Source organism: Otolemur garnettii, unplaced genomic scaffold (assembly GCF_000181295.1).
Source record: "Otolemur garnettii isolate 467f Iridium unplaced genomic scaffold, OtoGar3 scaffold00059, whole genome shotgun sequence".
In the NCBI taxonomy this organism is placed as follows: domain Eukaryota; kingdom Metazoa; phylum Chordata; class Mammalia; order Primates; family Galagidae; genus Otolemur; species Otolemur garnettii.
Genome location: NW_003852454.1, coordinates 3,658,895 through 3,683,592, shown reverse-complemented (window position 1 = coordinate 3,683,592; position 24,698 = coordinate 3,658,895). Strand labels below are relative to the sequence as shown.

General features: G+C 38.3%; 1 protein-coding gene and 1 long non-coding RNA gene across 7 annotated transcripts in view; one reads left to right on the top strand and one right to left on the bottom strand.

Annotated features, from left to right (window-relative positions):
• Nucleotides 1–17,573, bottom strand: part of INSIG2 (insulin induced gene 2) — a 20,921-nt gene extending 3,348 nt beyond the window's left edge. Inside the window, exons 1-5 of one of the 6 annotated variants that reach the window (XM_023514797.1) lie at nt 17,291–17,438; nt 10,725–10,732; nt 10,349–10,612; nt 3,598–3,722; nt 36–202 (exon numbers count right to left, since the gene is read on the bottom strand). In XM_023514797.1, coding sequence (XP_023370565.1) covers nt 36–202; nt 3,598–3,722; nt 10,349–10,592 — 536 coding nt within the window. In that variant the 5' untranslated portion in view covers nt 10,593–10,612; nt 10,725–10,732; nt 17,291–17,438. The other 5 variants (XM_023514796.1, XM_012806890.2, XM_012806889.2 and 2 more) reach the window with 5 other exon arrangements.
• The window catches only part of LOC111726270, a 21,701-nt gene continuing 14,206 nt past the window's right edge, over nt 17,204–24,698 (top strand). The window contains exon 1 of the long non-coding RNA XR_002774081.1: nt 17,204–17,272. This is a non-coding gene — a long non-coding RNA (uncharacterized LOC111726270). The remainder of the gene's footprint in view (nt 17,273–24,698) is intronic.

Here is a 24,698-nt window from a genome sequence, read left to right as displayed (position 1 = left end):
TCTAATAAACAAGCACTAAAAAGATTAATACTCACTGATAAACACCGTTATAGACTAGCAGTTGAGTGACCACAGTTGCCAAGAAAGCAATTCCTACTCCAAGGCCAAAACCACTTCTAGATCTATCAAAAGTCCACCACAGTCCAATGGAGAGTGCAGCCAGGGTAAGAGACAACTGTATGTTGTTATCAAAATCCACTTTCTGAGATCAGTGTTAAAGAGTCAAAACTTGTAAACCAGAAAATATAAGCTGTTCATTTTCCTAAAATAAAAGCTGTTACTGTTGAGAAGAGAATTAATTGCCTATACTTGAGTATATAGTCTTTTAACACAATGTATACAATGTATGAGACTAAATGAAATTAAAACTGTCTCTGGTATTTACTGAATACCAAATACCAAGTGATATGAATTAATAGATGTTACCAACCTATAACCCCTCAAAAAAAAAAAAAAAAAACAGTCTATATAAATTCCCAATTACAAGGCCAGGCCCATACTTTAAAAAATGCTTTCTTTGCTAAAAACGTAACTAGACGCCTTATAATAGTGTTACTAAAGGAACACAATTTTGAGAAAAAGGAAACTAATATTACTTCTCAAACAGGTTTAGAATTACTTGAACAACATACAGAAACTTGAAAATAGAAGAGATGACAGCTATTTAACAGGGCACCACATTCTCTCTATGATTTACTGACAGACACATTTTATAATAATGCAGTTCAGAAACAAGAGTACCAAGGACACAGTATCCCTTTCTATTATGTCACCTGTTCCAGTTTTAATTTGTTGAGGATAAAGCCTTGAAGTGAACATTATCTTGCAACCTGCCAAGCTATTTTGGTGTCTGAGACTTTTTGGTATAGGACAGTTTGCTCAAATGATATTTTATTTCTGTCACCTACTTAAATATCTATTCACAAATGTATGGCCCTTTCCTACTCCAAAATTTCTGGACAAAATGAAGGGTAAAACAAAGCATTACAAATTTGACTTTCTCATTTCTTTGCTAGAGGATTACACTAAAGGAATTAATTTCAAATGTCATCGAAAGGGCATGATCTATATCCCAAAGGCCACATCTTGGCTCTATAACCAGCTCCCAAGGTGGGGGGAAGGAACCACGTATCTCACCAAACTAACTGGCTGTACTACAACTACAGAGAAGTCAACAAAATATGCATATAAAGCCATTTACCGCTTCCTCTCACACCCCCTTGTTCACCACCATTCCCCCACCCCAACCAGTATCCTGAACACCCAGCTTGTTTATTTCTCAGCACTTGAGGGCACTTGTGGGTCCCCAGATCATTCCTTGTTTAGGCTTGATTTATCAAGAAACCTATAGGTTTCTGGAAAAAGCTTTCTTATTCTTTAGTTATCATTATACTTAACCTCCAAAAAAAAAAAAAAGGTTTGGAGCTCTAATTTCTCCATACAATCCACAGAAGAAGCATGATGATAGTTAAGATAATTATAATGAAAATAAATTACTCATTAAACAATCCACAAAAGAGTGTGATTTGATAGGAATTGCATTCTATCTCTGCTAACTAAACTTCCTTAAAAATCTAAAGCATCAAAAGAAAATTAAGGAGGCCTCCAGGGTAAACAGGTAAAATACATGTATATAAATCTTAAAAGTATTCCAGTGTTGCTTTTTAAAGTCTATGTACCCTAATAGTAAAAGTCTATACTATGCATTTTTGTAAACATTTTTCATTTTGCTTACAGAACAGACAGAACAGATAGGACTGGTATATTTAAGTAGTTCATTGAGAGAGAAAGAAGAGTGAACAAAGCATTTAACCTAGATATGGAATGTTTTTAAAATTTCAGAAAAGCCTATTTTAATTTCTCTACTTAAAAACAGAGCTGAAATGTTTGGGATAGAAAGGTCTGATCCACCAGATAGAGAGAAATTTACATTCTTATGTGACTCCCGGGTAGAGAATGAGTCTATCTACTCCTGGGTAGATCTCCTACACTTGACTCAGGATCTCTGGAGTCTGGGGTCAGCTCTGCTGCAAACTGGCAGTATAAATGACTCAGCAAATTACCCAACCTCTCCAGCTTTCATCTGTCTTTTTATCTTTACAAAGAAAAGTAGAAGTAGATGATTTCCAAGTTCTCTTCTGTATATAATAATCCATGATTTTATCTTTCTAAGCTCTACTAACCACTAGATTTGTTTTTATAAAATCTTAAATTTCACAAAGTTCACTAAAATAAAGATGATAGAAAATCCTTTAATACAAAAGGAAATGGAAAACTAAATTAATAACAGCCACTAAAGGACTTCTACATTCACAGCCCTGCAAGGGCCAGCACAAACAGGCACCGGAAGGCAGTTGTGTTTTTCAGGATATACGACCTGGCATCTTTCAGTGGTTTCTGTCCCAAGCCTCTCCAAGACACCTGGATACGCTGTATGAAAGACACAGGTCTGTACTTGCCATATAACCCACCCTCTCTCTCCAGCCAACTCTGCCAGCCCTGAGAACAGTGCAAAGTGATAAGAGCAAACTTTCGGCAGCCTGAGTCACACTTCATGCTCTCTCCAATTCCCAAGGCCCCTGCCCCCTTCACTGTCTACACCACGTCTTCTGACAAAAGAAGGCAAGAGTAGCATTTCCCAGATACTCTTCTACACAGGAAATTCAGAAAGAGTGGGGAGAAGGTAGAGGAGAGGAAATAGGGAGGATAACTGGATTAAAAACCTCATGAAGGAAAAATTTTGCTCCAGGAATGGACACTTGGGGTGGAGGTGGAGTCACAGGGAGAGAAACAGAAGCTACCTCATCCTTCTAGCTAGGACACTATAAACATATTCATCAATCACTAAATAAAATGTCTGGATCCTCAAATGATGAAATGTGTGTACCTTAGGGGAAAGTTGTTATTTCTGGCAAAAGTCTAAGTTGGATATTTCTACTTATGCCATTTTTTAAAATACTTAATGTCATTTGCTGGTTTTGATTAAAAGCAATAAGTGATGGAGCCTTTAAAGAAAAATTATAGCTTTTTTAAATTAAGAGACATAAAAAACAAATAATAAATTGCACCTGAAGCCACTACATGTCCTTAAGGGTAAATTTTACTTTTTTTAATAAAAAAGCCATTTATTATAACAGTTGACTTAATTTTGAAATCAAATTACATTCTTGACTTTCTCTTTCATTATCCCAGATAATTAACAAGCAGAGTGGATTATCACACAATTTAAAAGCTTATTGGCAAATTCTGATTGAAGAAAGAAAATTCTTCAAAAATGTACCTGTTTCAATCTTAGGATTACCCAAACTATATGGAAGTAATTAAGTAACCTAATTTAAGACAAACATGTAAATTGTTTTAATGTGCACAAGTTTCTAAGTCATAATAAAAAATAGGGGTTTAAATGAGAGGCTATACTTCACCACTCTATAATTGCATAGCTGCTACCCTGATGTTTGAACAATACAGTTCACATCCTTTTTATGACTAAGTGGGCATATCATAATTTGACAAGAGTGAAGTTGCAAAGGGCTGCTTAACCTTTGGTTTGTTGGAAGCTGCTTTGTTATTATACATTTCATTACAGCTAAAGGATACAGCACTGGCATGATTTATACCAACAAAGACGGCTACACACCGCATTACGCTGGACCACTCTCTTTTAAATTTATGTGGTTCTCCTAGATGCCTGTCAATGCAGGGGTATAATAACCCAATCACAGCTGTGGGGGGAAAAAAAGAGAAAAAATTAAGTCATCTCCAACACCATACTGGCAACACGTTAAGTTAAAAAGAATCACTACAACCACCATAAGCATTTTAAAAATTCCTTACAAAAAAGTTACTTAACATCAATCACTGATATTTTTAACCTTATCTACTAAAAGAAAAAGAAAATGAGGATGACATCACCGAAAGCATTGTAAACGCTTATAACAATATTCTAAAATTATCACAGACAAAACACTCTTTAAGTGTGATTCACAATTTAGCAGACTGGAGGTGACTCATGCTGCTTTTCTACTACTGCTATCTCTGAGACATAAAAAGCATGAAACCAGTTAGCAGTGAAGCAAAATTCTCGAAGCTATAAAACCATAAAATACACTATTAAAGGCAACAAATGTACAACACACAATGTTCCAATAGTTCTGGCTGGCCTCTTAGGTACATCAGTCTCACCCCTACAAGCTTCTGCGTCTAGCCTCTCTTCCTGCCCCTCCTTTCCAACCAGGCCCTCTAATGAGACTGTAGGTCATGCTATCAATGCAGGAAAACTTGAAACAGAAATCTACACATAAGACTCATTCTGCACATAGAAAAAATGTAGGAAACAAGGTCTATAGAAATTATAAATTTTCAGTTAAAGTTTAAACCCACTGGTAGAAGAAGTCATCTTAGTATTATCTCCTAATTTTAGAAAGAACTTGAATGCTAATTTGTAGTTAATTACAAATAGCTGTATACAACATGTTTATGATTAAGTCCCAAAATATTGTCATCCAATTCTTAACTTAAATATCTGTCAAACCTCTACATTTTATTCATGTAGTAGGAGAAGATTTTAAATGCTAAGTTAGTCATTAGAAAGACCATTTAATGATCCAAAACATTCTTCAGCAAATCATAAGGAAAATTTTATTTCCACAGATTAAATTTAACAGGAAATAGCTAGGCAGCTTTGATTGTCTAATCTTCCTAAAGACAAAATGATTATGCTGCCATTCTGGTAATAAAGATGCTAATGTCCGATCAGTTAAAAATCATGTTTCAGATATCCAATACTACCTACGATGTATCATGAAATTATTGTACCAAAATTTAAGTGTCTGAGGGTTGGGAGCCCCTTCCCCCACCTGGTATGGCTGGCTGTCTCCTACAAGGGATGCATTCAGTCTTCAAAGAAAAGCAGAAACCAATTAATATCAAAAATCACAGGCCAGCAGACCAATGGTGCAGCATTCTAAAGAGACTATGTGACCACCCTTCCATCTGGAGATAAGATGCTGCAATTCTGTATGCATCTTCTAGTCCACAACTCATTTGAGTGCTGAGTATAGACCGTCCAGAGATTAACAACGTGTCTCAGCAATGCTTAGCTCTAACAGTTATTAGTAAATTTTAAAGTTTCACATTATATTCCTATTTAAAAGACTATAAAATCCTGTGGCACTGACAGCATTTTTAAATTTCTGCACAATTAAAATGGCAAAAAGCACGCCCAACAGTTGAAATGTATCTAATATCACCTTTTTTTCTTCTCAATGGGTCACCAAACTTAACAGTTTATCTATCATTACCCTCTCTTCCCTCTATGTTGTTGAGTAAAAATCAACTAAGAGCAGGCATTCCAAGTCAATTTTGCACAGCAGCTGATGCTAAGGTAAAGAATTATCACATAGAGAATACTGACGTGTGTGCAAAGACATAAATAAGTAAAATTGATTATCTTTTGATGCATGTGATATCAGACTTGTAAGTGAGAGACAACTGAGGAGAGAAAGCAAAAACACAAAAAGGAATTTAAATTGCCACTCTGCCAACTTTGGGATTTGCCAGTAAAAATCAAATCCATTGAGTATGCATGGTTCTCAGTTGCTCACTGAGAAAGAGAATTCCAGGGAGCTTGTCACTTCCCATTAAATATCTTCTTTCTTTCTTTTAAATAAAGGCATGGCAGAGTCTGACAGCAATACATACAGCACTGTGAGGTTCTTCTGTTTGAGAGCTCAGGAGCACATGTCTGGGATTCCTTTCCTCTCCTGTACTTCTATTAGCAAGAGAGACTGTTAAAATCATGCCTGTGTAAAATCAAATGCAAACACAGTCCTGCTTGATCAGATGGTTCTCTGATGCAAAATCGCACTTCCTGTGTTATCTTTAGGTTATCAGTGACTAATTACAATCCACCAAGACTAGACACAGAAGCTTGTAAAACATCCATAGTAGGTTATGGCTTTTCCATGGGACTGTGCTTGATGCAGTAAGGCACTAAGGGGAACACGCTTAAAGCAGGTATTTTTCAAGGAAACGGGAACTAAAAAAACAAAATCACTCATATTTCTGTGAAAAATACTTTCATAGAAAACTGAGAAAGAATAATGTTTTTCTTCAACAAATACTTAAGCCCTAACAATGAAAGTAGTCCCTGGGATTTCCTAGGGACTTGATAAGACAGACAGACATGATTCCAGTTGCAAAGTGACCACAGAAACAATTAAATATTCTCCTACATTAGGGGAGTGCTGACAGGACACAGAGCAGTCCCAGTATTCCTGCAGGTGCTGGGGGCGGGGCAGTCCTGGGCTGTCTGAAAAGTTTTACTAAGAAGTGACCCTTGGGGCAGAAACATTCTGCAGTCAATGCTGTGGAAGCAGCTATCTCAGCAAAAGGAGGTGTTTGGGCTCGGCGCCTATAGCTCAACCGGCTAAGGCGCCAGCCACGTACACCTAAGGTGGCAGGTTCAAATCCCCAGCCCGGACCCGCCAAACAACAATGACGGCTGCAACCAAAAAATAGCCGGGCGTTGTGGTGGGTGCCTGTGGTCCCAGCTACTTGGGAGGCGGAGGCAGGAGACTCGCTTGAGCCCAGGAGTTGGAGGTTGCTGTGAGCTGTAATGCCACAGCACTCTACCCAGGGGGACAGCTTGAGGCTCTGTCTCAAAAAAAAAAAAAAAGGAGGTGTTTGAGGACAAGCATGGACAACTAAAAACAGCCTTACCAGAAAACTGTAAGCTTTAGGCATGAAAGGAGGAAGCTTCAGTCCAGAAGGACTCTGAAGAAGAGAAACACAGGCAAAGGCCATAATCATAGAGACTTACCCTGAAGACACTGGGCAATCTGGAACACAGTATCTTCTCCTTTGTACCAGTGAGAGAAGCAGTGAGTATGCAACACAAAGGGGTGGGATGGTGTGTGTACAAAATTAGAGGCAGAAAGAGAAAGTCTAAAGACTGCAAGCACCATGCTCCAGGGCCTGGACCAAGAAAGAGACAGAGGAAACATGCAGAATTCGGAAACTGGCTGTGGGAAGATGAGAGAAAGGCAGCACGCTTACAGGGCTCTCTGAGAGTGAACGCAGTAACTGACTGAACAGCTCAACAGGAAAGATTTCTTTTCAAATTAGATATTAATTTCACAGCTTTGGATATAACCTGGCTAGCTGGGATTTTTGAGGCAAATTCTTTACTGACTTTACCCACATAGCTTGTCTTTTTTCTGTTTATTCTTTCGATTCCTTTGTGGCCCCCAATAATGCTCAAGGGATTTCCAATTCCAAATCCAGTGAATTGTTGCCTTATAACATCAGCATTATCAAACTAAAAACAGGAAATTAAGAAAAGGAAAATGAGACCAAAAGAAGTTTACTAGCGTTCTTGACTAATCGTCCCCCCAGAAGCACCAATGGCAGACTTTCCAGGACTGTGCTCTAGGAAAAGGCAGCAAATACCCAGGAGTCCTTTGGTTTACACACAGGAAGTGCGGGTTCCAGAGCCCTCCAAAGGGGACTTGCTCAGTCTACGAACATGGGTCTGAGAGGAAAATCACAGGACAATTATCAGTTTTTTTCTGATTTAAGATGGTTCAGAACATAGAAAGGTTTTGAAAGTGCATACTAACACATACACACAGAATATACACACACTACATACACACCCAAACTCATACCCACTGTTTCTTACATCATTAACTTTTTTTCCCTTGATAGTTTCCCTAAAATGATGATGAGGGGCGTGGAGTAGCAAAGATCACGCGAGAATCCATTTTCTAACTTAGGCAACTCTTACAAATCTGCTATCTTCACTCTCATCTACTGAACGCATGACTTACCCAACAAAATTGGTAGCAAAGTTAACTGGAATCTAGATTTCCTAATGCCGCTCTACTTCCTTATGGTACACACTGCTTGCAGAAGAAATACTTCAGCGAGAAATGTGAATACAAATCCCCAAAAGAAAAGCTATGAAGTTTGTGTGATGAACCTAGTGGCTGAGAATGAGAAGGAAAGTAGAGACAAAGTGGCTGAACTGTAGTATATGTTAGCATCTGAAATTTTCCTTCATAAAATACAAGTTTGTGGTAAAAGTGCCCATATTACACAGGCAGAAGCATCAGGCGGCAGATGCAGCCCCTTTCTCTCCATAATGGAGATACGATGAAACCTAAGTTAGGTTCTACTGCCCTGACCCAAAACACAAAATGCATGCCAGTGAATTCCCTCCCACTCTGCCACCTGTCTAGAGGCTTGAAAAGAGGCATCCTGAGCAGGGGAAGTACAAGTAGTTCCCTCTTTCCCCTTCCCCAGCATGTGACATTTGAGCCCACTCCTACCACTCACTGGCTCAAAGACTCTAAGCTCATTGACTTCTACATCTCTGTGTCCTCATCCCCCCAAAACAGACATGGTGCCAAATCTCTCTCTCCCAAAGTTGCCCAATAGAGCCCCGGGGTTAAGTGATGGTCCTGGCATATTAGCAAACATTCTATAAGCAACAGTCTCCCTTCTCTAACCTTGCTTTTGTTTATCCTGAAAAGACCTGTTCTTCCATGTCCCCAAATGCTTCCTTCCACCGGCAGCCAGGGAGAGACTAAACCATAGAAGAAAATAAACAAAGAACTAGAAAAAGTTGTTGAGAAAACTTTATTTTTCTTTTCTGAGTTTAAACGAAAGAAAGGAAAATGCATAAGAACCAAAAGCATATACAGCAGAGTGATAATATATAATTTATGCTTTCTTCTTTTTGTTTAGACTATTTTGCCTATTCTTTTGGAGGAGATAACCCTAGGGAACCTAGGAGTCACTACCTTCATGACTTCTCTTTTAATGTTAATACTGTAATATTGAGACATCAACACATAAACGACACTGAAACCATACTACAATAATGCCCTTTTATCCATGCAACAAGATTATGTAATTGTTTAGTAGTTTTCATGTGGTTATTCTAAAACATCTCATAACTTCAACCTCACCCTTCAAATTTGCCCTTTGACCTCCAGCTCTTGGATGTAAGCTAAGAAGTACCTACATTATGTTGCAAGGTATTCACATTAAGGGTGGACACCAAATGGCTATCAAAAAAGCAATTTCCTCTCTTAATCAGAATTATCTTCCACCACATGATTATAGCTTCCTTCCACCGTTTTGTTACATAAAATAGTATTAATTTATTGAGCTCAGTCATTAGAAAAAGCTAAAGAGCAATCCATCATGGAAGTGTGGTTTCTACAAAGCATTCTAAAATGCTCTGCTTTATCTATTATACAACATCCATCCCCCAAAAAAGGTTAAAGTAAATAACAGGATAATAACAATTTTAAGCAAAGAGAGGCTACTTTATTGATCTCTTTAAATACTTACTATTCTTAAGGTACATTTAAAAGATACAGCCAGATGTGGTGGCTCACATCTGTAATCCTAGCATTCTGAGAGGCTGAGGCAGGAGCTCAGGAGTTCTAGACCAGCCTGAGCCAGAGCAAGACCCTGTCTCTTAAAAAAAAAAAAGGAAAGAAAAACAGCCGGGCGTTGTGGTGGGTACCTATTGTCCCAGCTATTAGGGAGGCTAAGACAAGAGGATTGCTTGAGCCCAAGAGTTTGAGGTTGCTGTGAGCTATAATGCCATAGCACTCTACCAAGGGTGATCAATTAACACTCTAGCTCAAAATAAATAAATAAATAAATAAATAAAAATAAACAAGATACTAAGGAAAAAAAGCATATACAAAAATCTAAAAAATATAACATGAAGTTTTGAACTTGAATAAAACTATTCCATTATTTCATGTTCTCTACTTTAAAAGCAAGACCACAGAGCACACATCAAATCCTTCAAACCACAGTGATGACCAGCTAAATAACTTAAACTAAAACTTAGATGAGATAAGTTGAAGAAAGGACAAAAGTAAAGAGTTTAAAGGCTTCATCCCTAAGGACTGTTTTTAGAATTAAATTTTAAAAGTTCATAAGTCAGAAACCAGACACAAAAGAGTACATATTCTACGGCTCCATTTATATGTGTATTACATTCTAGAATAGGCAGAAATAATCTATGGCAGCATAACCTAGATCAGTGGTAGCTGAGGCTGAGGGTGGGGAATGGACTGCAAGAAGACATAAAGAAATTTGGGGGAGTGATGAAATGTTCTATAGCTAAGTTGTAGCACTGACCACATCACTATATGCATTTGCCTAAACACATCAAGTTGTTCATTTAAAACAGGTCCACTGTACTGTATCTAAATTATACTTCAATAAAGGTGATATTTTTTAAAAGTTTATTGCTTAGACAATATCCACACTCATTTACCCTGTTTTCTTTCTACATATTACAGAAACATCCTACACATACCTGAAGCTGTGCCACAACATGGTGGTACCCACCATGCAGAAGAAAAGATGCTTGCAATCACATCAGGTGGAAAGAGTGTCACATTTCTTTGAATCTGAAGTAAATTTAATACTAATGCAAGAAATACTCCAATAAAAAAAAGCACTACTCCTCGAATCATCAAGTTCACACTCTGGCTAGTGACGGATGAGATATACGGGCCACACTTCTTTGGACCAGGTGAATCTGTCTTTCCTTCTGCCATGGTTTCATAAGCTCAGTAAGCTGTTAAAAAAAAAAAAAGGCTTCCCAGCTGAAAAGCTCAACTGTCTGTGAATCAAAGCAGATCAACGTGTTTCAACAGTACCATCACATCTCGTCCTAAAGTAGGACCTACCAGAAATCCTGCAAGAAATAAGAAAAAAGAAATCAATACATGTCTAATATATAATTATTACAATTTCCCTGATTTCAGAGCTAATTAATATTAAAGTCAAGTGATGTAATGACAATATACTTATTTATTTAAATTTGCTATTCACTAAATAAGAAAAGGTTTAAAGGTATTTTTATATACCTGATGTAATAAAAAAAAAAACTGCTACAGTTAACATTTACTAGGACAGAATAAGTGACCTAAAAAGATCTGAAATTTAGAATAATAGTAAAAGCAGGTTGCCCCACCTCAGAAAATAGAGAAATAGATAATCTGACACACTTCCACCCAAATCTGGAAGACCAAACCCAGTTCTCCCTACATCTCAAGCCTAGGGGTTACAAAAGAGTATTTTCTATTTTACAGAAAACCAACATATTTTGACTCAAGATATTGTATTTTTTCACAACAGAAGGTGATCTGGTCATAAGAACAACCTCTGCAGAGAACAAAATGACCTCTTTTAATGTCTAATATCTATATGTTTACATTTTTGCCCAAAAGCATTCTATAAAAACCAGACCACCAAGCACACATGTACACCTACCCTAACCACAGCAGCCAGATCTGACTCACTCTCCCCAGCACCACAGCTATGTCCCACCCTTGCCTCAATTCAGTCTGTCCTTGTGACAATCCTGGGAGCAACCGTGAGAAAACTAGAGGAAGAAGCAGAAGAAAGGATGCTAAGAGAATGAAAAGCAGCCTAACGGCCAGATTCTAAGGAGTTTTATCCACTTGGTCCCTGACTCTTAAAACCCAGAACCTTGCTACTATAATCAGTCTAGGTATTTGTTCACCCATTTTGCCAAAACAATCTTTTCTCTGGGCATGTCGAAGCCTGGAGGCCTTCTCTGTGTACTGGGCCAAGGACCTCACAGGTGGTGGGTAGCTCATTTAATTCTCCCAACAACCCTAAGTACATGCAGTTGTTTGTTTTACAGGTGAGGCAAAAACAGCAAAGAAAGGTTAAGTCACGTGACCACCTCCATACCCCCGAGTAAGAGGCCAAGCTAAGATTCAAATCCATGCAGTCTACTCCAAAACCATCATTCTTACCATGATTTAGCCTCCCCAATGTCACATATTCATTTACATGTTTTCTATGAATACTGACAGTTTTTAAATGGGAAAATACTGCACAGACTATTTTTGTAATTTACTTTTATCCCGCACAGCAACAAAACATCTTGGGCATCCTCACAAGCCAGTACATAATATTTCCTTCGAGTCCCAAAGCAGTTTATTTAAAACCTTAGATTAGCACTTATAATGGCTACCTTATAATTAAAAGTATAGTTGCTTTATGGATTATAATCTTTTTATGTAGGTCTTATTCATTATTATATCACCCATTATGCCTATGCAAACTGAAAGGTTTCTGCTTAGCCCATGACGGCAGCTCCATGTTTTCACATTTGTTCAAATAAACTGTGTCAGCTCTTTCTTAATCAAGCTATATAGGGTTAAGCAGGCCTTCCTGAAGGCAAACAGAGCACCTAATTATCATTTAAAATATACACATTTTCTCTTAGATTTCCAATTCTCAAACTACTTTACAAATGAATTTTGGAACAAAACCCAAGTGTAATTTATTAAAAATGAGAATGTTTAGTAACGGTCACAGCCTATCAGTTCCATGTGATAAACACAGACTAATAGACTTTACTGAGCCTCTGAAACATGCAAAGCTCTGTGCCCAACACTCAAGGAGAATTCTGTCCCCAAGCTAGTGCTGACAAACCTACTTATTTAGTCTATAGTACAACTAAGCTCTGTGGCTTGGAGGACTAGAAAAAACAGTACTTTGTACAGCTGGTTCACAGGAAAATAGACTCTAATCCAACTGAAAATGCCCAGAAAACATCTCCTCCTGACCTGGCCCTTGTAGACTAGTCTTCACTGTGATATCCAGACACATTAGTGTGTCATGTTCTGGTCATTTTTATAAAGTTTCAGTAGCTACAAAATTCTTCATCATTATCATCACTATTGATAGGAGCACCCATTTATGGGGGGCCTACTCCATGACAGATCAGAAGTAACTCTAATCTTCAAAATAATACTAAAGATAGAAATGATCTTCCTCGTTTTACAGATGAAAGCTGCTAAATCAAAGAGATTTACTTGCTTATGGTCACATGACATGTAGCATTAGAACTAGAATTTTACCTCAGGTCTAATCTATCCTTTCCTTTTCCGGGGTGTTCAACCTTTTTTCTTTTGTGATGTACATTAGAAGAATAAGTGTTGTCTTAGGCCACACAATAAATACAAAAATATTAACAAAACCTAATTAGAAAAAAAAAGGTCCCTGCACACTTTTTGTGCTATCCAACATCACAGATAAGCAAAAAACATCCTCAAAATCAGCAGGCAGCCCACGGACCTCAGGTTAGACACGCTTGTGTCTATACCTCAAGTCTCATTCCACTTAGATTACTCAGACTTCTTTCTTGGCATGAAGTCTACATAAAGGTGTCTGGTTACTGAAGAGAAGTACAGACATTGAAAACCCATTTTAACTCTAGAGCATATTCTACGATACTAAGCCAATGTAAGTAGGCAATGGCATAATGGCACAGAGATAACAGGAAAAAATGTACAAATAACCTTGAAATTTTCTTTAAAACTACTAGGTTAAGATGTAAAAAGATGTTTTAAAGTAAAAAAATGGCTAACTTACACATGATATAAGACTGATAGTTGGCTCTTCATTTCCTCAAATCCTAGTAGACACAGCAACCATCCCCCACTGTGCTGCTAACAAAAGCACGTAGAGGACGGGTATGTGTTTTGAGTAACCCAAACTACTCCAATAAAACATTTGTTTATGTCTATAAATTTGTCCAAAACGGAATAGCAAAGCACTTTTTACATTTAATAATATTTTTAAAAGACCAAAATAATTTTGGTTTTAAAAAGCTATTTCAGTTGTGTAAGCCACCACCCCACACTTGCCATCATTTCTCAAAGGGCATCAGAATGTCAGGCAGGACAATTCCTCCTTGTGTAAAACTGTCCTAAGCGTTGCAAAACACTTAGCTTCCCAGCTCCCACCCACTAAATCCCCTCCTCCATTTGTGTTAACCAAAATTGTCCCCACCTTATTTCCAAACGCCCTCAGGGAAGGCACTTATTGCTAGAGACTGAAACCCACTGATGGGTAGAACTTTATTTCCACATTCTATTTCAAGGTTGAAGAGACTTTCTAAACTATTTCTATTTTTCTGCCACACCTGTTGGTCTAACCTTTCCTGGAAATGCTTGTTTGCAGTTTCTTACCTCACCCCAAAAGTTTTTTTTTAAATAACAGAACACTTGTTTGGTGTTTATTTAAATGAGGTCCAAAAAGCTAATTTTGTGACATTATAATACAACAGTATATAATTACTGGAAACACAAATACATGTTAAATCTACTAAGTGTAAAACATAAATGTCTTAACACAATAAGAAAATGCGGTGAAGGCTATGTTAACCAGTTTGATGAAAGTATTTCAAAATGTATATAAAACCAGCACATTGTACCCCATAATTGCATTAATGAACATAACTATGATTTAATTTAAAAAGGAAAAAAAAAAGAAAGAAATGGCAGGGAACTGGAAGATCATCCATTCCAGGAATTTATGAGCATCATGCAAAATAAAACAGAAAGTTGTGTATGGGTGCATTTTTCTGGAAAGAGAATTCCACAACTTACTTTAAGTACTCAAAAAAAAAAAACCCATTATTCTACCGAAGTTAAGAAACAGTGTGCTAACATTTCTTTCATGTTACAGATAAGGTGAATGAGATGCAAACTCACCAAGTAAATTGACAACATCAAGACTGTACCACTGGATCTTATTACCACGAACATGTACAGTTAATGGCTGAAATGAACAGACTCATCAAAGCATAGGAAATTCCCCCAAATTATTTTACCCCCTACTACACAACAACAAAATTCAAAAAAATACATGTATATATAGTATTAGTCACACACTGGGGAAGGGGGTTATTTTAAACGGAACACTCTAAGGAATAAGTATCCCCTAATTTAAGTTTGTTTTGAAGTTTGTTTTTCTTATTATGCATTGACATTTTCTTAAAGTGTGCCTATATCTTTAAATATTTCTCCTACATAAATGATAAATTTGATTCTCTAAATTTAAGAAAAATCTGCATTTGAAAAATTTAAAACACTTGACAAATAATTTGCTGGCCAGGGAAGAAATATCTCTCTGGCATAAAAACACTGCTTAAAGGACAATGTCTCTATAGTACTCAACAATAATTCTAGTAATCAGGCAGGTATTTTCAATCCCAATTTTACAAAATAAAATAGGTTCAGTAACTTTCTAAAATCACAAAACTGTTACCAGGCAGCACCAGGACTAGGCCCAACCATTCTGATGCCATGTCCAAAGTTCTTTCTACTTGACCACATTTTCTCCATCTACAAATACCATACAAAAACAACCTAAGTGCCAACACAAGAAAGTTTTTAAAGTCATATTGATAAACCACTCTTAATACCAAAATAATGTTTTTAATAATTCACAAAGAAAAACTTCTCTACCTTTCCACAAGATAGGTGAAAAATTCAACTTTGAGCCCTGACCTTCAATGTTTAGAAAAGTACATTACTGATCAAAAAGAAAAATAGTTCGAATAAACCAAGCAATGGCAATTGAAAAATGATAAATAAATACTGGGAAAACAGTATTACAGGTGTACGACTGCCTACTAATGGATTGATACTTTTACTTTCCAGTAAATAAAAAGGGGTTATAAGTGATTATGAGTTTTACAAATGAAAAATCAAAGTTTACACCGGCCACTGAAACAATTTAACAGACAACAGGCATTTGAAAACAAACACACATACAAAATCTTCCAGTAACCTTAAGAAACACTGCATTTTAACAATTGCAATATCCCCTAAAACCAAACAACAAAATCACTCATCTTCCAATGATTAGCAGTCACCGAACTATGTTTGAGCCCTCAGATTATTGTCTCTTCAGGTGCTTAGGTTAGATAAATAATATAGTTAAATTACCACCTCACATCTTGTTCATCACCTGCTCTCTTAATTAAATGACATTCTCAAAATAAAGTAAGCATTACCATTAGAAAAGATACTTAAATCAATGAAACAGTTTAATTCTCCTTAAACAAAAGCATACACATTTGAATCACCAGCCAGGGACATTAAAACCTTCTAGGGAGAAAAAAACGTTTGCCTTAAAGACATTGCACCTTTTTCCTCTCATCATTAAAACCCAAACACAGAAACAATTAAGCTAGGAGCAATTTAAATCCCATTACCACTTCTAAATGTCAAATATCAGTGCCTAAAAGAGTTGTTAAGCCGTCTGGGGGATAATTTTCAGATAACAATGAAAATGAGCTGTTTTTAAATTACTGAATTGCATTGTATCTTTTCCTTCTCAGTGTGACCATCTGAAAAAGCAACAGTTGTCAGCTTAAAAAGAAGCAACCTCTTTGCCAAATATACTTGACTCACAGTTTGGTCACTACAACAGACAGGAACTAAGACATAACACACTATGACAAAACACAGTAGTAAACAGAAAGTCCAAAGAAAGAACAAGAGGAAAACAGGATGAGTACATGACTAAATTTTGTCTGGGGCACCCCATTAACGGGAGTATTTCCTTCATTCATTTTTATTCAGTGGTTCACCATCAGGGCTAAACCTAAAAGGTGGATAACACAATCTAGCCTCTGCTTGATCGCTTTTATTTTTTCTGCACCAAGACTGGGGCATGTCTTCCCTTGCAGTCTTCAGCTCTACTGCGATACAGATGCCAGCCAATTTCAGTGGCCCGGCTGCCAAGCCGAGCCATTCTTTCTGAAAGCATTCCTTCCTCAATCCTACAAAACAGTAAGTTCGCCACGGTTTATCTGCCTCAACTATGTACCTGGTTAACACCACAGTTTAACAACTTTTTCCTTCGTTAGCAGGACATGGTTCATTGTCACCTAAGTGTTAGCACTCTTCTCCGCTCTCCTTCCCCATAATCCATACTGCTTTCCTTCTCCATATTGCAAATTCCTACCGAGCGGCCCTAAAATTTCAGTTAACTATCAGCCGACTTCGAGGTCCCGGCGAAGAAAGAGTTCTCTTTGGCTTTACCCACACACCTACTCCAAAGGGCTCTCATTACAGTCCAAAATGCCAAGTCCCACTCCTCCACCCAACGCCGTATCTTTTGGGTGAGTTCTAAACCTGCCCATGATACCTACCTTCTTTGGATCCTTCTCCCTCCCTGGACTGACGCTTGTGTCCCTGGCTACGAGCCCCTCAAGTTCTGGCAGCAATATGCTTGACAGCTCGCCGACCTCCACCCCATCAGACCTGCAGGGTCGCCCTTCCCGCCGTCCTTCAGCTTTCTTCCCACTCAGACATTCTTCCACTATCCGAAAGCCTCGGCCTCTCCTATGACCTGTCCCCAACACCAAGGTCCCGTTCTGGACCTCGCCGACCCCTCTCAGGTAAGCGGAGACCCTCACCCCGCAGGCCTATCTGTGGTCCTGGCTCCCCGCAACTGCCACCAGGGTTCCCAGGCTGCAAAAACACAAGTAGTTCTTCTTCCCGAGGGCGAGCCCCTTCCTCAGGCCGCTTCCTTCAGCACCACATCACCCTCGGCTCCCGGCTGACCCCCCAACTCACCCCCGCCTCCGCCATCTTCTGGGACCTGCCCCCGTAACCCCTCCGCCTCTTCCTCCTCCCCTCCCACAACTCCGCCTGTGCGGTACTGCGCCTGTGCGGCTAACGCGACCGCGCGCTGGGGATCAGGGCAGAAGGGCTTCCGGTTCTTGCCAGCGCCGGCTAATGGGCCAGCGAGCCGGGGCAGAAGGGCTTCCGGTCTGCGCGAAATTGGCTGCAGGCGGTGGGCGTGGGCAAGCCGGGTGACACGAGGCTGCCGGATCAGCTGTTATTTGCTGACCAGGGAGTCGAGGGTTGTAAAGGACGCCCAAACTGTGGGCGGAGTTAGGGAATCGCCCCCTGACACCTGCACACTCAACACAGAGGGGCTGCCTTCGGAGCGGGAGGCTGATGCTGACGGCTTTGGAGGGCAGACCACCAGGTTCCCAGTATCATTGTGCTTTTGCCCGGCTTAAATCCTTGCCCTTCTTCCTCCCCTAGTAAGTCAAAACTTTTTCTGTAGGAAGAGCTTAGTTGATATTTATCGTTCCTCTCTGTTTGACAGCGCTTTAGGAGCTTTTCCTTCAAAATCGTTCCCCAAGGACCACCAGGTAACGTGATTTGGGAGGCACTTGTTTCATAGAAAAGGCTTTAGAGGTTTACACCAAAGTAGAGGAAATACAAAACCTTATGAGCATTTATTTGTCAGAAGTATTATTTTCCGTTGAATCTAAAACCATACTTTTAGAACGTTAAACAACCCAAGCATCTTTGGAGATTGTACAGGCGAACTTTTGTTTTGAATGAAAGTTATGCTATCAATGTATAAGCAAACCATAACGTAAGTGTCAAAAGACGTTGATTATAAGGAGTTGTCTCCTATTCTGAAATGGAAAAGACAAAAATCTTTCTTTATTGTGTTACATTACTAGGCTATTCCATAGATAAACTTTTGGGTTTGGGGGCTGGCTTAACCAAAAATGTATTGCGGGTGTAGGTTACAATAGTCTTGGACTTTTTAGATGCAATTGGGCCTAGAATAATTACATGACAGTTTTGCAAAGGAGTGTCAGTTGATGAACTCCTTTGCTTCTTTACTTTGACTAGTGCACTACCGGTAAAAAAGATCTAGGCCAGTTATACAGAATGGATGAGAAATTTTTAAAAGAAAAAAGAATTTTTTCAGAATTTTCCAACATATAGCTCTCTTTAAAAAAACAACACGAGTTTTTAATGTCCCACTTATGCTTACCTCAACCCACTTTTTTTCGTACAATCAGAAATTACCTTCAAGAAGATCCTCATGAAGAAATTTAGCCTATGGAGGCATATATCACTATTTATTGCAAAGAGGGACCTGACCTAAAAAAGCAAGAGCCACATAGCACCAGTTCTTCCGGTTCTTACATCCAGTACAGCCATTTCTATGGCAATACAAGGCAGAGTACATCTTTAGGAAAAATACAAGACCATTGTCTTCTTTAATTAGGTATGAGGACACTTTGCATGAAAAGTTTGGTCTTTCAATGGGCATTGAGGATAAATATGCAGATAAATGTGCATTCTGATTGGAGCTGAATTGGAAAAACATGAAACAGATTGTAGAGCCTGCCATGTAAAAGATGTAAATGAAACATGAGTTCTAAATGTCAAGCTCATGAATTTGGACTAAATTTCTGTTATAAAAACCTTGACATCTTAAATTAATTGATACCAGAATATAAATAGATTAAGAACTTTGAGAAATCGCAACTACTTTGAATTACTTTGAAGTTGGTGTAATGTTTTTTGTCAATGGAATCCCACCAAAGCATTCTTTTTTTTTTTTTTGAGACAGAGTCTCACTACATTGCTCTCAGTCTCTACTCTGACATCACAGCTCACAGCAACCTCAAACTCTTGGGCTTAAGCAATTCTCTAGCCTCAGCCTCCCAAGTTGCTAGGACTACAGGCACCCACCACAACACCCAGCTATTTTTTTGTTGCAGTTGTCATTGTTGTTTAGCTGGCCTGGTCTGGGTTTGAACCCGCCAGCCTTGGTGTATGTGGCTGGCACCCTACCCACTGAGCTACAGCACCACCCAGTGAAGGATTCTTGAAGCCTAGATTGTATTCTGGTTCTGTGACAGCGTGTTTGTCATCATATATAATAAACTCACATTTTTCATCTATAAAATTAAGGATTAGTTTAAATGATTCCTGAGGTTCTTTTCGTAATTAGAACTATCATTTGATTTGATAGTTCTGTGACCAGAGGATGTTTTTTTCCCATTAATTTTACATGTTGTGTGGCCTCCCAACAGAACAAATCAAAAGGTAATTTAGAAAAAAATAACTTTTTCTTAACTAATGCAAAAGTTTATTGGTCTTCTTGCAGCAAGATATTGTTAAACTCACATTAATTATTGCCTACGAGTTGATGACTAAGCTGTTCAGTAAGCTTCTAAGAACCTTAGACTTGGAAGCTTTACCTAAATTAAAGACATCCATCAATTGATGTTAAAATAAAGTATTGCAGTCTTCCTAGTCAGTAGAGACCATCCTACTTTTTAGGTTTTTGTTTTTGTCATAGTGCTTCGATGTGGGATATGAGGGACATGAAAATTCAAGGAATTTTGCCCTTTTGAGATTTCAAGATGGTTTATTTATTAATCCAATTATCATTTGAGCGACTGGCAGATACTGGGCACTTGGCACTGGACTTTAGGAAAAGAACAAAACAGGGAAGGTTCTTAGCTTATAGTCTAGTGGAGGAAACACCCAGTAAATGGTTGAATTAAATTACAGATTAAGACAAGTGCTATAAAGATTGAGCATCTTCATACTGTGGTGGAGAATAAAGGGAAATGTCTGGAGACTGTGTGACTTGAAATAGGACTTGAAGATTGAGAGAGGTCTGCTTAAAGCAGGATGAAGAGCAAGTATCAAGGCACAAAAGCTGGAAAATCTTGTGCATTCCAGAAATTTAAAGGAAGGCAGAATAGCTGGAGGTAGCCATTGAGAAGGAAGAAAGTTACAAATTGAAGTTCCATTTTAACATGATTGAGCACTAACTGTGTGTCAGGCACAGTGCTAGATTTACTCTCATTTCACATGCCCAAAATCCCTTTGAAAAAGATACCAAAAGTAGATGAGAACTTAGGGCTGACAGTAGCAATTCTCAACCCTAGCTGTGTGTTAGGATCACCCGTAGATCTATTAAAATTTCTAGTGCCTAAGCCCCATTCTCTACATATTTTGATTTGATTGAACCAAAGAGGGGATTTGGGCCCTTCTAATAAGTTTCTTATGTAATCCTAATGCGCATCCAGAATTGAGAATCACTGACAATGTTAATTGTCCAAGGTCACCCAGCAAGTGGCAGGGGAGGTAGAAATTAAACCTAGATATGTTTAATTCCAAAGCCTGTACTCCTAGCCACTCCCTCGTGCCCATTCAGCATGGAGTGGGTATCAGTTTTGTTCTGGAAACTCTGCTAAACACTGAGACACAAGGATGAATGAGACAGAGGTCTTGCCTTCAATAAATTCACAATCTAATAAGGCAGAAGTAGCCAAACCCATGTAAACAGAAGCAAGTCAAGTGGGGACTCTCAATGAGATCATCTGTGTGCCTCCTTTTATAAGCCAGATTGCCATGGAAGGTAGTTGGTGGCAGGGACGTTAAGCAGGCAGCTATTGCAAGCTGAGAGATGGTGCAAGCCTAAACTAAGACAGTGGCACAAGGCACAGAGAGAATTAGCCCAACTTGCTGACCACTGACGTGAGGGTGAAAAAAAGAAAGAAGTGCAAGATAACATCAAAGTTTTGAGTTTGAGAGACTAGAAGTATTATTATTGATCTAGAATAAGAGCACAAGAATTGAATTTCAGGTTGAATGGGTTTGAAATACTGGTTGAACTTTCAGGTAGGAATGTCTAGTAGAATGGTGGAAATACATATCTTCAAGTCAGCAAATTGGTCTAGAAGTGAAGGTCTGGAAATAGTGATTTATAGGAAGGAAGTTGAAGCTATGTTTATGTAATATGTATGCTGTGTGTGGAATTTTCTTAAAAAGACAACAGAGATGGGGAAGAAAAAATGTGATGTTGCTATTCTTGAATATGTCACTAAAGCTCTTTTCTTCTGCAGTGGTATTGAATACAGTCAATTCATGATTATGCATGATGAGCTTTTAATACTTTCCAGACTTTCTCAGGCCACATAGCAAATGCGATAGATGATACATGGCCATGGAATGCAAACCAGTTTTAAATATAGGCTAAATATTTAAGAAGAATGCTGTATGATGCATTCAGAAGTGCAACAGAAGTATCCCAGATAGTCTTTTCACACAAATAAGTCTTATGTACCCCTAGTAGCATTGATTTAAATTATGTTGATTATAATAGTACTTAAGCCTATAAAAGTTACAATGTTATACCTATAAAACTAGAGAGAAAATTCTTAGGCTTAAGCTCCCCTACATCAGTAAAACCAAAACCCTTGCAAAATAACTATGAAAAAAAGCATAAAATGGGCAAGCTTAAAACTATAGTAACATAAAAGATATTTTCTTAAATTGATGCATATCTCCATCAACATTGAGGTGAGCGGGGGTGGGGGGGTGGGGGGACATCAAACTTCCAAAGCTCCAAAAATAAGAGGGCAGTCAGCGGGGCATTCACCCTTTAATGGCGTAACCCTGTTGTGATATTTTTGAACAGGTCTGTTAGGAAGCAGTGACATCTAAAGTCAATAAACTGAATGTTTATAATGTCAAATGGTCCCTGTAAGGGTTGGTATGTAGCATCCAGCAACAAATAAACTAAACAGAGCTCAAACGAGGTCAGTGTGGATGAGCAAGCAAATGCAGAACACAACTAACTCTAAGACAGAATCACTGAAGTGTAAAACAGCAGACTGAGAAGACGACCGGAAAGATTATAGACTATAAACTATTTGTCAGAGAGGCAACAGAAGAGGCCAAGAATATAGAGGTGACGCTACCTATTCGTTTTTATTAAAAGGGCCCCTACAATTCAAAATCAAAAACACAAAGTGTTCCCTAAGAGATTTCTCTCCTAATTCACTCTACTGCTGTTTGGGCTCTGTGACACTCCCTCATTCAAAGCAAATTCACACTCAAGGGACTTTTATACCTTTACCCCTCCCAAAGGCAATGTAAGTATTTTCATCTGTAACTGAACGTAAGCCATATTCATAGTTGTCTGAGTGTATGTTGTTTTTTATAAAAGACTAATAGAAGCAGCAGAGAATTTCCTCTGATTTGCCAATTATAGATGTATATACATTGGTTCACAAAAGCAGAAGATTTAATTTGATAGCAGATGAAGGACACAAATCAACCAATAGCTGAACCTCCCCAACAGGAATATGTATAAAGCTAGGTGATGTAATAGACATAAAATACACTACAGAAACTCAAGGACTTGAATTTAGATTTGTTCTGGGATTCAGACTTGCTAATTATGTGAAATGATTTTAAATTTAATCCCCTTGGAATCCAGGAAGCATTACCTTTTCTAAAGGCTAGGAATTAATGTGCTAATAATGGTTGGAGAAAATTAAAAGAACTTTTCAGAAGCAGATGTTACATTTATAAAATTAATTTTAATATTGATCTATGATGGAATTACCATCAGAAAACACATTCTGAACTGAGAAACAGTATGTGTAACTCATTGATGGCCAGGAGATTCCTGGTGATACTTAATGTTCTCAGAGGGCTTATCAGAGGCTTTAGCTTCCGTAGATCCCATTACTCTTCTTTTATTTTAAACATTCATAAAGTTTCCAATCCTGAAAATCAAAGCTCACAAATAAGAGTTTTAGTTGAGAAATCTTGGGGTGCAGGCACTGTTTGCAATAAGGCAGATTTGGGTTCCATGGGGTATTCTTGGGCAACTTAATTGACTTTGCTAATCCTCCATTTCCTCCTCATTCAAGTGCTTCCTGTTGTAAGGAATAAGTGTGATACAGTGGTGATAAAACATCATTTTATGGGTGTTATTCTTAATCATTTTGATACTATCCTTGACAAATGACCTTCCTGTTTCTGTTGAGTGCCTCCAGAATTGGGAATTCCTCCTGTCTTAAGGAAACTGTTTTCATCTTTGCATGATCTGAGAAAGTTTTTCCAAGGGTTCAACTAGACTCATCTTTGTTATAGCCCACACCCATTCCCCTCCACTCCACGTGAAATCCTTTAAATTGTTAAATCCTCCTCTCACTCCAGGCTCCCTCTGAGATTTTTGTCCCAACGATCTATACCCAGTTTCTGTAGCCTCTTTTCATCTGTCAGATTCTCTGTCCCCTTACTGTAATGTCTGCTTGCTTCTGAAGGTGCTTCAGTCTGTCAGTATCCAAACCATAAGGCCAGTTCCAGAACAAAAACCAGAGTTCATCATTGTTCTAGATACTTCTTTTGACCCAATGTCCCATCACAGTAGCATTTTTGGCAGTCACATCCCACTACTAAGTTATATTGAGATGCTAAATTTAGATAAATCTTTTTCATGTCCACAAACCATTATTTTCTCTGTCCTGTGCTTTTGTTGTTGGGGTAGAATTTGGGGGGGCTTCGGATTTTTTCCATTGCAGATGAGGGATGGGTACTTAAACAAAAGAGTTTATAAATTTCCATGTCAAATTTCTTGTTAAAACATGTCCATAGTTACCAGCTATCAAGATCTTTTTGTATGAATTCCGTCCTTCAGCCTCATGATGAGCTCTTTGTAGTGCCTACAGCCTGCGTCAGCATGCCTTCAGAACCTCATTCCAGGTCCTTAATAAACATTTTGGATAATGCAGCACCAAGCACAGAAGCCTGTAGAGGACTCTAAAGGCCTACCCGTTGGTTGACATGAATCTGTTCATCAGAAAGAACTCTTGGCCCACAACTATCTAACTGTTATGTGCCTAGCCCCTATTCAGAATGATGTCATTAGAGATTGGGAAATTCATATAAAAAATCAGGCTAATCACATCATCTTTGCTGACTCATGCTGACTCCTTTGCTTTGCTGAGGGCTTAAAAACCATCTCTTTAAAGAATTGTTCTAGAAGATTATCCATATATGAAGTCCACATGCCTGCAGTTCAAAGGATTCACCTCTGTTTTGAGAAGAAGACATTTGCCCATTTCAGTCTTCTGTAATTGTCACAATTTTTCAAAGATTTTTGACAGGAGATCTTCTATTTTACCTCAAAGTTCTTTCAGTATCTAAGAAACATATACCTCATCTAGGTTATGAGACATATACACATTTTTA